This window comes from Sylvia atricapilla, chromosome 3, assembly GCF_009819655.1.
Source record: "Sylvia atricapilla isolate bSylAtr1 chromosome 3, bSylAtr1.pri, whole genome shotgun sequence".
Lineage (NCBI taxonomy): Eukaryota > Metazoa > Chordata > Aves > Passeriformes > Sylviidae > Sylvia > Sylvia atricapilla.
In genome coordinates this window covers 41201538-41214906 of record NC_089142.1, presented here as the reverse complement: position 1 = coordinate 41214906, position 13369 = coordinate 41201538, and the positions used below count along the sequence as shown (strand labels likewise).

Here is a 13369-nt window from a genome sequence, read left to right as displayed (position 1 = left end):
AAACTTCAGTTTCCAAAAATCTCCTTGTTCATACTTTTTTTTTCCTTGCAAATTCTTAAACAAACTAACAATCTTACCCCAAGTATTTCTATAATGTTATATAAAAACATACACAAATGTCAGTGTACAGTCATGTTTTGTTGTTATTCTGTTGTATCTATGTTAGAAATGAAAAAGGGGCTAGGGGAGAAGGAAATGCAAAATAACACTGGGAAGATTTGAAAACAAGCAGGCTGGATGCAGTGTCTCAAGAGACAGGCACTTGCTCTAAGTTGTCAGATTTGATTAAGGGAGCTTTTGGCATCAATCAGACCTGACAGTAATATATCAGAGGTTAGTGAAACTGTAATTGGTGAACTGATTAACAGCAAAGAGGAAAAGAGGGTAATGTTTTGGATCAAACTCCTTTAAAACATTTAGATCATTATTTAAACTTGAAGTCTGAGTAGCTAATTACATATCTTACAGTATAAGAGATGAATTTCACAGAATCATGCAAGCTGTTCTTCCTTGCTATGGTTTTTAAAATAAGGTTTGTACTGACTTTAAACAGACTGTTTTGTCATGGGAAGAAAGAATACAGAGAGCAGGTGCTCAGATCCTCTTACTCAGTATAACTGTTGTGATTTTAATATACATTGCTTTCTGTGGTTTCATCTCAGATTAATGTAACTACTCCACATGAAAACTACTCCGTATTCTTTTAGTAAGATTATAAAAAACTTAAAGGCTTTCATGTTAACAACAAAGGGAAATTACTAGTTGTACTGTCTTATCCAGTTTATTTTTACTGTGTCAGAGACTGCTGTATTGAGGTCTAAAAGTAGTACTGGAACTTCTAAATCAATTTTCTCATATCTGTGACATCCAGGATTGTGCTGAGAGCAAAAATTGTGTATCTTCACATACAGTCTTAAATCTGTTAGTCATAATTATGGAACTGAGTATGCAACAAATAAAGTAATATTGAAAAGACTTAATTCAACAGAATGTGTCATAAGTATCTTACTCTGCTAAGTCAATGTGCTGATACATTGTCAATCAGTTGCCTTTTCATGAGGTGGAATAGCTAGGTTCTGTAAAGGAACTAAGCCATGGTGCATTCCTGGACTCATTATAAAAAAAATAAAATAAAATATGCTGAACAGAGTTATGTTGCTTCAGTAAAAAAGTCATTGGATATTTTAAGTTCTGAGTGACAGCTGTTACAGTCCGTTGTTGATTTCTTTTGTTGATTGACAATTGCTGTTAACTTTGGTGACTTACTAATTTCTTCTAATAAATATCAATACAATCAATATAATGCACCTCTTTTATAAGTCTTCCTAGCGTGATAAACTCAGTCTTTTATTTTAATACTTATTGTAAGTGTAGTCTTATTATTAAATGTTTCTAAGATGCGTATATGTGTGCTATGTATGTGTGTGTATATATATGGTCTTGTATTGATATTACTTTAAACCACAAATACATGTTCAGATTTGTTAGAAAATCATCTGTTCAACTACATGGGCATACTGCTCATCTGCATATATTTGTATGGTGAGGAATCTGCTTTACTAGAAACATAATTCTGTTTAAACTGTGTTAAAAACAGTATCAGATGGTTGTTTCTGATCTATGAGGAGCAAAATACTTGCATTCATTATTTATTACTTCCTACCTCAGATTCTCATTTTGAATTGCTGCCCTCTGCTTTACTTTCTGTATGTTTATTCCGCTCCCTGCCTGAGCTCCAGCTCACATGAGGTTTTTTTAAACGCTTCAATAAATCACGGAGTAAGAGTGCCATAAAAAGAGGAATAAAACCAGCATTATGAAAATGACTTTCAGGTTGCTGCTCATATAACATGTTTTGATGGAGTTTTACCTCAAAGAGTGCCAAACTGGTAATGTGTCCCTCATGGGGTGTGATATCAGCTATCTAATATTAAAAATTGTGAGAAACTCTGAAGTATCACTTATTAGAAGGGAAATATTTTCATGTATTATGAAGCCCCAGCATAGCAACTCTACCTACAGAATTGCAGAATATGCTGCATTCTAATGAGTGTCTGCTCTGGGTGGATGCCTATAGCTGTGTGTAGTTCTATGTGTCTCCATTTTTGCAAAAGTTAAGATCTTGCAGTGAGTTTCCTGCCAGAACAAACCACCAAGATAAATAGTTACAGCATGAATTGAGTAAACTGTGTAGGTTGCCCATGCCCCCTTGCCAAAAAGCTGTCAGAAGATGAGAAGCGCTGGCTGTGACTGAGCAAAGCTTCCTCTAGGATGAGATATGGGGAGGTTGTAGATGTGTGTGAAGGAGCAGGAGTGTGGAGAAGACCAGTAGCAAGGTGAAAGCAGTAAAGACAAGGAAGTTCTACTAATAGAAATCGACAGAAATCGATCTTTGAGAAAGTGTCATTGAATAGTAACAATAAAGCAGCAGTGGCTAGAGCAGAATTCTTTATTGCTATCCATTCATGGTGAATCACTGTGGTGGAGACAAATTTACTACAGAGCATAGAAAGAGGCTGGTTCATAGCCTTCTGAGGCTATTAGACCCTTAGGGCTTGTATTTTGTACATATGCTATGTTGTTTCTTTAACTGTATATACTAATGAATTGGACCTTAAAATAGTTTCTTCTCCAGCATTGAGACACTTCAGAAAACGCTTTTGTTTGAAAGTTTACTGAATGCTCCTATTTCGAATGATGCTTGATTCTGTCTTGTTTAATTTTAGTAAGAGAATTCCTTCTAATCTGCAAATGATAAAATTCTTTCCGTTTGTATCCAGTCATTGTTTTATGTTGTTAAAAGGCAAATTCCTGAAATAACTAACCTGCATTTTCCAGTGCATTATAAATATTTCAGTTGATTCCAGGTTATATTTTAGCTGTTTCTGTCTATTCCTGTCCCCTTAGTTTTGGCTGTCATGTCTTCAATGAGACTTTTTTGTGCTAGTAACAAAGTGAGTAACTCCAGCATCACTGGTCACTGAGCAGGAGGAGCACAGGAGGGAGTCTTTGGAGAATAGTGCTCACATAGCCGCAGGCATCAGAGTGGTTTTTTGTATAATAAGATTCAGTTTTCTTTTTTCTTTCCTAAGGATACTGTTATATTGAGAGCTACTTAATAGAAAGTGGGAAAGGTACAAAGAAATGCTAATGCAAAATGAAAAAGAAGTGGCTGTTAAGAGGATAAAGCAAATAAAGGATGAAATTACAGTAGAAACATGTATTTCTTGCAGATTTAATCAATGTTTTGAGAAGCAATACTGTGAACTTCTCAGAGAAATATAAAATAAATGGAATATTTGCTATTTGTTTATCATAATTCTGATGGTTTCAAAGAGGAAGAAGTGCTTTATATAGATGCCTTAAATATGAAAATATCTCTGTTGTTCTGCAGGTGTGAGATGACATATGGTTATAACATGTTTCTGGATCTTGATCCAGCTTTGGGAAGATAATTTCATTTTGGAAACCTCTCATAACATACAACCTTTATTATTGTGATCATTTGACATCCACAATATTTTCCTGATGCAAAGGCCTCTGGATTTGTTCATTATAATCTTGAGTTTATTCTGCAGTTTCTTTCTAGGAAGAACAATAGATTCTAATGTTCAGTATGTATGAATTCAAACTTATATGTCAAATGTTTGAAAGTATGTGTACCATTCTATTCTGTTTTCACTATTTTGATACTATAAAGGAGCCCATATTTACATCTTGTGCAGAGTAAAGGCACTACACTGCTGCTGCTCTGTTTTCAGTATGGCATCATGCAGGCTTCTTTTTGGAATGGTGGAGATACTCAGAATATCCAGTCTCAGTACAAAGCACTTTTCTACTTTTTTTGTTATAGAAATCTGGGTAACCATGTATTAAAATACATCATCCTCAAGCGCAGGGCATGGGGCTTTTTTCTGTCATCCTAGTTGATGTTTAAGCTGGGATCAAAGTCAACCAGTACTTTATACCTGTTCTGATGATATCTAGCACATAGGAAAAGTGATCCAGGTATATTCTGATTATTTTATAGCAATTATAGTAGTCAGGAAGCTGGGGGTGAGGTAGGATGTGTGTCTGAGTAGTATGGCATGTTATGACTAAGTTTTTTATGTAGTTTGTTCTGAAATATTTCCATATGTAGTTTGGACCTGTTTGCGTGTAAATCTGAGGGGATTACCATAGTTTTTCTAGGCTCAGGATGGGTGTCCTAATTATTCAAGCAGAAAACAGTCACTAGTCACAGACAAAATGTGTTTGGGAGAACTTAAAAGTAGAAAAGAAATTCAAAGAATTGAGAGTAAGTTATTGAAAACGTAAACCTTCAAGGCTGTGCCAACTGCAAGAAATTAATATTGGCCCTGCAGAAAGTAATGGAAGATCGTTTGATTTTAGTAAGACTGTAAGCCTTTTCAGATTCAGAAAATCCCCAAACAATGACAAACCCCAGAATTTTCAACATGTTGATCTTCTGAAACTGTGATGAAAATGTAACTTCCTTTTACCATGAAATCTGGCTTCAAAGGGGACTGAAGAGAAGCTGACAAAAATAATTATCAAATAGTTCGATTATAGAAAAATACATTTTCATTGTCTCTTGAAATTTTGTAAATTGATGTTGAAGTTATCATATAGTGTTGTCCCTTTTGACATAATTTTTCAAAATGAAAAAAAAATTTTGAGTTCTTACCTGAAAATTATGTAAAACCATCTAGGGATAAGATAAAAAACCTCAAAGCTAAATGACATAATTTTGAGTTCGGATTATGTCTTTTGAACAGGTAAATCTTTTGGTATAACAGTGAAATTGAGTGGCAATGCTCACTTAAGACAGAAGACTTTGTGAAAAGCCCATGTTTCCCTAACAGAAAAAGTCAGTGTGGAATAACAAATGATAATCAAAAAAAACATTGGGAAAAGAGAAGTGTGTGTGCATGGAAAAACTTAACCTGACAGTAAAAATATTGACAGTTAACCCATTTCTATTCAGCCATATCCTAATACAAAAACCAGATTGAAATATCTTGCATGAGTTGCAGTTCATTAAACAAATGTGACACTTTATTTTCTAGCTATTTCAATACTGAAAGAGGTGAAGTGGTGAAATAGAAATATAAATGAACACACTTCTCAGTGTGCTGAGAACTCACGTCCATGTAATAGAAGAAAATATTAAAAAGATTTTTTTAATATTTGGTTTCCTTGTCCTTCTCTTGCCCCCTAAGAAAAAACAGAATCTTTTTCCTGAATCTGAGTTTTGATTTTAAAACTTAAAAGATAAAATGTATTGTCTCTGAAAATTAATTATAAAAAGAAACGCCACTGCTGCATTTAAAACTAATAATGAGATGACTCATAATGCTGTTTGCTGCATTATTTTAACTTAAAAAAATAATCTTTGTTAGTCTTTGCTGATAGCAATTTCTTTTAGCTGATATTTTTAAATAACATTTTATATATTTGAATTAAATTTATAATTTGCTACTACAAAGCTGATCTGTTTGGGTGGTTTTTGAGAATTTTTTCCCCAGCTGTAATTTCTATCTGAAAAATAAATGTAATATTCTCTAGCAAAACATTCTCTGGAGATCTCTTATCTTACTTAATATGCTGTCTAATTTTGTATAGCTTTTAATTCAGGTCATTGCTTTGCATGCATTGCTATTTTAAAACAAGATCAAAGTAAAACACCATTTTAAGGGATGTTTAGTCGTCACTCAGAAACAGAAGAAATAATGATACAATTTTAAATATATATCCTGATAACATGACTGACATTAAAAAAAAGCTGTGATCTGAATGTTGTCAATTTACATTTAGCAAATTAGCTAAGTAGCTTGCATTTGTAGTATTTCACACCTTAAAGCCTTAATATGCATTGCTAAATATATTTCCTCACTGTTTGCTAATTAATGTTCTGTGGAAGTACAGCTGCTAATATTTTGTGGTTGATATGGCTCATTTTAAAGTGCTAACAGCTGCATCTGTAGTAGTGTTACATTTCAGTTCCTAAATTATGGACATACATTTTTACACCTACTATTTTGTATAAGCATTTGTAAAATCTCTATTTGCTAAAAAAATGCACCCAGTAATATTTAAACAAACCATGAAAATACCCCCCAGATACCACCACTCTCTGAGATAATAGTGACTCAATGAGTCTTTCATGTGTAAAATTTTAAATGTTGCAGGAAATGAACGTCTTTTTTCTGTAATATCACAAAGTGTCTTCAGGAGTAGTTCTTGGTAATTAGTAAAAACTGATATATTCTGATGGTAAAATAATTGGACTGGAACAGTATTGTGTGACAGTGCAGGGAAGAATATTTTTCTGAGAATAAATAAATACTATCAGAATATACCTTGTGGAGAAGACCAAGAGAATAAAAAGCATTCAGAAATTTGTTTTGTAAGAAACATATTTTTTTCATATTTTGAAAGAAATATCAGCATAAGCAATCCAGGGTGGTCCTGGGGTGCACTGATGAGAGTGTCTTCCTCTGTAGATAGGACTTGGAGAAGAGATGCTTTGCTCTATCTCATAAACAAGGAGGAACTTATTTGAGATGTCAAGATTGAGGACAGACTTGACCATAGCAACAATGAGATGTTGGAGTTCAGCATCCTGAGGAGGAACAGATCAGAAAGGAAGCTCACAACTCTGGACTTCAGGAGAGCAGTGTTTGGCCACTTCAGAGATCTGCTTGGAAAAGTGCCATGTGATAACGTCCAGGAAAGAACAGAGAGTTCAAGAAACCAAGAAAGCTGCTTAATATTCTTTCAAGTTCAAGAGTGGTCCATCCCAGTGAATAGGAACTTGGGCAGAAATGAATGAATAGGAATTTGGCCAGCATGAATGAACAAGTTGCTGTAGGTCATACACAAGAAAAGAAGCATGCATGCAGAGTGAGGGAGCTAGGATATGCAGTCTGGGATGAATACAGGGACATTGTTTGACCATCCAGGATTGAAGTTAGAAAAGCTGAAGTCCAGACACAATTGAATCTGCTCATGAATATCAAAGTAAACAAGAAAGACGACAAAAGGAAGACTAAGGTCAATCTGGGCCCATTGCTGAATGAGGCAGGGGGCTTGTGAATGGCACAGGACACAGAAGAGGCTGAGGTAATGAATGCAGCCTTTGCCTCAGTCTTTGCTAGCAAGACTGGCCTTGAGGAATGCAGAGTTCCAGCAACTGGGGGAAAGTGTGGAGCAATTAAGGTGTACCCTTGGTAGAAGAAGATCGTGTCTTAAGAGAACAGGGGACACGTATATCCATAGTCTGATTGATTTGCATCCACAAGTGCTGAGGAAGCTGGCTCCTGTCATTGCAGTGTCACTCTTGATTATCTTTGATCAGCTATTATAACTGGGAGAAGTGACCAAAGACTGGAGAAAGGCAAATGTCACTCCTATTTTCAACAAGGGCAAGAAGTAGGACCCATGGCTGGTCAGCCTCATATGGGAAAGTGATGGAACAGCTAATCTTAAAGCAGTTTCCAGATACATGAACAACAAGAAAATCCTATCATGAGTAGTGTTCTTGGCCAGCTTGATAAATTTCTAGCAAGAAATGGCTGGCCAAGTAGATGTGTGGGAAAAGCAGTGGATATTGTCTGCCTAGATTTCAGTAAAGCCTTTGATAGTGTTTTCCGTAAGATCCTCATAAAGAAGCCTGTTGATGTATGGGTTGCTGAGCAGATAGTGAGGAGAGGCTGATGCACCAGACGATTGTGCTGTCGTATAGAGGGACATTGACAGGCTGGAGAACTGGCCTGACAAATCTACATGAAACCATGAAGTTTAGAAGTTACATATCCAGGACTGGTGGAAGTTGTTTGATCTGTTTTACCAGTGCAAGGATCAAAATGTACAACTTGAAAGAGAAAAGGAGAAAGCATTTCATAGGGAACTGGGAACTATCAGGTCCATCTTAGGTATGAGGGGAGGGTCATAGTTGTTTAATGTGCTATGAAAAAGGTTAGAAATATTTTATCACAGATGATTTTAGTGAAACACAACCATTAAGTGATTATATAAGTAGTTTGTTCTGGATGGCTGGTTCAATGTTTTCATATGGAAAATGTATACAAATGGGCACAGTAGCTTGAAGTTATTAGTTGATATTTCCATATGGTTTTCCATACTGAATCCTCCTACTAATGGCCATCCAACACATGTAGATGCAGCAAACTGTGGGCCTCGTATATAAGGTAGGTTAAAACTTAGGATGACTTTAAGTTCTACATTGCATTTATTTTGCTGTGTGTTAAATTACTACATTTTAAAAAACTTATATAGGCTTGATATTTTTTCTGTTTTTTTCTGCTCTAATAGATGCTTGTGACTACTCCAGAGAAATGGGATGTAGTGACAAGGAAGAGTGTTGGTGATGTAGCCCTTTCTCAGCTGGTAAAGCTCTTGATCCTTGATGAAGTTCACCTACTGCATGAAGACAGAGGACCAGTACTCGAAAGCATAGTAGCACGTACTTTACGACAGGTAAGAGAGAAAAAAATATTCAAAATAATATTGTTTTGGTGAAGAATAGATAGATATCACTGTCAAGGGTAACATGCTTAGACAATAAAATAAAAATGCTTAGGCAGTTTACAGTTTATTTTACAACTGTTCTGTTTTAAAGCTGTGTATTAAGAATGCAGATTTTTTTTGTCTTCTACCTTCCTTTCTGTATTAGATCAATGATCAGTTTCCTAAATACATTGTTTATTACAATGTTTCCTTTACTTACAATTTATTTGCTTAATCTATTCTACTGAAGTAACAGGAAAATTAAACATTTTTAAGTAACTAATAATCAGGCCAATGTTTTAACCAAAATTGAAATTACTTTCTTGCCTGGACTGCTCATTTTCAATTAGCAGTTTTCCTAAGAGAATTTCTTTTTTGTTTTAATTAAGAGTAGTGTCTTAAATCTAGGTAAAACTTTCAGCACTGCTAAAAAAATACTACATAATTTTTAGTCTACCATAAATGGTCCTTTTGTTTTTCCCCATGATTTAGTGGGTTTTTCTAAAAACCAAGATTTGAAATGGAAAAAAGGAGAAAAGGGATTTTTTTCTTTGAATCTTGTACAAAAGAAGAATTCAGAGTTAGGCAATAAATAAGATTGGTCTTGATGGTGAGATGTGCTTTTAAAAGCAAACTAAAACATGGAATTTGGTGGTGGATAAAAAGGAAGCATTTAAGATAAATAAATAATGTGAAGAGAGAGGATAGAGTGCTGCGCTTTGGTTGGTTGGTTGGTTGGTGGGTTGGTTTTTTGTGGGTTTTTTTGTCATGACAAACAAAATTCTATCCATACAAGTAACCTGTAACAGATTAAAATGAAACAGTTATTTTTATGTCTGTATTTGTAGCATCTTAAATGTTTAAAGCCTTTTAGCTTTCAAGATGCTTTTTTTTTCTTGGTAAGACTACACTAACTTTATTAAGGGCTTTTGAATCATCTGATTCTAGCTCTGCTAAGAACAGAATGAAATGGATGTCTGCACTAACCCAGGACAAAGAGTGTGAAGTTCCTGTAGAAAGAAAAATACAATTCTTAAGCAGAAGCTACGTTTAGACTACCTCAAAGGCACTAAATTGTAGCTGTTTGATGTTGTATTTTCTTTCTTAAATGGTTTCGATGACCTTGATTTCCTTAGGTGTCTTTATAGTAAAGCATCTCAGGTTTTAGCAGTGACCATGATAATCATTTTCTTCATGTCAGATTGCAAGACTTACTCATTTCTTACTATGAAATTTTGTGACACTTGTAAGATAGGCTTCAGCTGTCCAAAATAGATGGTGAGAGGCATTTTATCTGTCCTACATTACTGAGCTTGGCATTTCATTTCTGCTTTGTTTGGACACAAATCTCCCATGGATCCTTCCCTTTTGTGTCAGGCGTGCCTGTGCAGGTAACTTAAGGAATATAAAATCTGAGCCAATTATGTCTTGGGTACTGAATCCTATCTTTAGTGCGTGTATTGTAATATAGCAGTATCTTGCTTCAGCACTCATTTAAAAAATAGCTCTCTTAAAATGGAGTGTTTTAATCTCCTAGGATTTCAAGGTTTGTTTTACCTACCGAGTTGGAATTTAATTCATCTGGAGCTGAAGCTACCCAGTTGCAACCCTTCCTTAAGTGAGGCTGTTGGGAAATAAAACAGTAGACAAATCTTGAAACTGACCATCTCACTACCTTATTTATTCTAATTTGATAAGATAGACAGTAATGGAGACCCATATGTATCTTTACAAATAGCTAGCTTAGGAGAGGGAAAATTTTCAGTATGAAGGTATACTAAAAAACCCCACAGTTAAAAAGAAAGCAGAAATGCATGTAGAATTTTTTAGAATTCTGCTGTAGAAAACAATTGCGGACAAAAATATTTCAAATTGCAAGCCTCCCAGAGAGCCCAGGGACAAAGAAACAGGAGATGTTTTGTACAGTTGTTTTGGTTTTTTAATATGAAAACAAATAATAAGAGGATTACTTTTTAAAATTACACTGAAATGTTATCCTTCAGCATCTGAGCTTGCAGGCATAGTTCTGTGAAGTTTACAGTATACATCCACAACTCTGAAGTTACTGGAACTTTTATGCAGTCAATAAAAAAAGACAACATAATGTTTCTGATTTCAGGAGAATATCCCTGGAGTTTAGTGAAAATACTGTTATAGATGCTCAAAGTGTAAAAAAATAACATCTAATGTTTCACTATTACTTTGTGAGGAAAAGAAAAATATTGTTGCATTTCCTTGGTTTTATTCCTTACCCATAATTCCATTTTATGTATTTTGATACAAATTCATAAAAGTCCCTGGAGCATGAAAAAAAAGCCAAGATATTCAGCCCATCCCTGGAGAACATCCTTTTGACTTCAGTGATTTCAATCTCCTCTCCAGCCTTTCTAAATGTAGTTACAGAACTTACTTTTCATTGATATCTGTAGAAGTATTGTACTTGTTCAGTTTTCATGCACACAGGAAGTAAGAATAATTGTTCACTTCTTGAAAAACCAAAAAAAAACCCAAACCCCAAGGACAATATTAATCTGAAATATCCTTATGTCACTTACAGCACTGCAGTAATTGCTGAAATCAATTACCTGATTTATATACTGGTTTAAGACATCCAAAATATTGACTATTTTTTCTTAATTTGTAGTAGAGGGACAAGTAATTCAAAGAAAAATCCATTGCAGAGTAATAGTCTCTAGATCAGACTGGAGGCTGTAGTAACTGACACCTATTCTGGTAAAAATCATTAACATTTTCTCACTTTTTGTACTGTCACTTTTGGCTCCTGCAGGAAACAGTGCATTCAAGTTATTCAAGATATTTTTGATCTGACCTGGAACAGTCGTTTCTTGTATCACTTCTAGAACAGAATTGTGATAAATCCCTTTGAATATTACTTTCCATAAATCACTAATAGCGACTCTAATAATACATGTACCAGTAGTTCCATCTGGATCACACTTCACAAGCTTGTGTGTGAGACAATGTGATGATTCCTGTGCAGGTCAGGATGTACAGTGTAGTGCCTTTTACATTTTGCAGGGTTTGTCTGTCTTAGAGAAAAAGCATCTTTCTTGTTTCATTGGAGGTATGAGAGGTGTTTTGTTTAGATGGTGTATGACAGAAAAAAAAAGACAGTGGATTGGGTTTTTTTTTTTTTTAAGTCTTTTTAAGAATTAGTATTCAACTAGACACTTGGGCCTACAACTGTGCCAGAAAAGAATGTTTTGAGATTCGTATTGATAGGAGGTAAAAATGCAGCTATCCAAATGCATTCTTAAAGCAGGAATATCCTGATGCATTAGCAGGTCTGTCCTAATTTGTACCTCAAAATCATTGAATGATTGATGTGCTTTCCCCCAGATGAACACTGAGTCACACCACTTACTGTAAGACTTTAACACGCTCATTTTAACTTATGGCATTTTTTAGAATTAGGTTTTATTTAAACCTGGAAGGAGTATATATATTGGAATTGCTGACAGTTTTACTCATAGCAGAATGAAGGGCATATTTGTGCATGTTTGCACTTTTCAAATTCTAGAGAATGTTTTTGCAAGTGACTTAAATTGACTTTGCTAAACATTTTGGTGGGAAAATTGCTCTGAGCTCTGTTATATACTGTAGGTATAACATCAAACAACTTATTTGAATCCAATTTATAGCTTTGATGTTTAAAATTTTAGTCCAGAGCATAATGCAGATGTAAAACTGAAATGCTTAAACTTTTTAATCAAACTTTACACACTGCTGTAATACACTAAGGTTATTAGCTTGAAAGAAAAAAATTGACAATTTTTACAGGCCACTGAAGTACTTTGTTATAATTATTCAGAGATTTTTATGACTTCCTTGCTGCTTATGGGTATTATTTAAAAAAACCCAAAACCATACTGAATATTATACTTGAGTTGTACACAAGTTTTGATACCTGTGCGTGAATGTCAATATGTGAATGATAAAATAAATAAAAGAAAATCCATCTTTAAAGATTTCTCAGATTTTGGGATACTGAAGCTGCCATCTTAGATGTACAAATATCGTTCTTAGCACTGTCTCATTCTTCAAGTTTAAGTTTCAGTTGCTTTATGTTTTTGTATTAGATCAACAAAGTTGCTATTACTATAGGTGGGATAACACATCAGTACAAGGAATACAGGAGATTCCTGGAATACATGGATGAGAAATGCCTCCTCCAGGCAATAGAGGACTCAGCAAGGAGAAGTGCTGTGCTGTACCTTTTACTCATCAAAAAAGGAGGGGCTTTTTGGGGAAGTGAAGATCAAAGGCAGCTTTGACTGCAGTGACCACAAGATGTTGGAGTTTTTCTTCCCCTGGAAATTCTCATGTTTCCTTTCTGACCTTTCTTTTCTCATGCTACCTAATTTAAGGAGCTTTTCCTTTCAGCTGTAATGTAGTTTTCTTTGCTCTTTCTTTGCATTTTCAATATATGTAGTGCCTTATTTCCTCTACCTTTTTTTTTTCTGTCCCTTTCATTCCCTCTTTTACCTCTAACTAGAGATCATTGGCAAACAAGTTCAGATGTTTCTCACCCAAAGACAGATGTCTTATTGTTATCAAATCAGAGTTTTTTATATACTTGGGATCCTACTCTAGTTTCTAGATAATTTGATCAGTTTAAAAAAAAGTCAAGACTGATAGCTAATGACATAAACCAGCAGCTTAGATCTGTATATCTTGTGCCAAATGATAGCCCACTCTAGTTCCTATATGGGTCTTTTGGGGCTAGAATGACAATAGCATTTCATTTGGTTCTTCAGCTCTCATCTTGAGTGACTTATATTAATCTTTTGTCTCTTTGATATTCCTTATATAAACT

General features: G+C 34.7%; 1 protein-coding gene across 1 annotated transcript in view; it reads left to right on the top strand.

Annotated features, from left to right (window-relative positions):
• The window catches only part of ASCC3 (activating signal cointegrator 1 complex subunit 3), a 249565-nt gene that overhangs the window by 83666 nt on the left and 152530 nt on the right, over positions 1-13369 (top strand). Inside the window, exon 11 of the mRNA XM_066315184.1 lies at positions 8338-8502. Within this exon, the coding sequence (XP_066171281.1) occupies positions 8338-8502 (165 nt within the window). The remainder of the gene's footprint in view (positions 1-8337; positions 8503-13369) is intronic.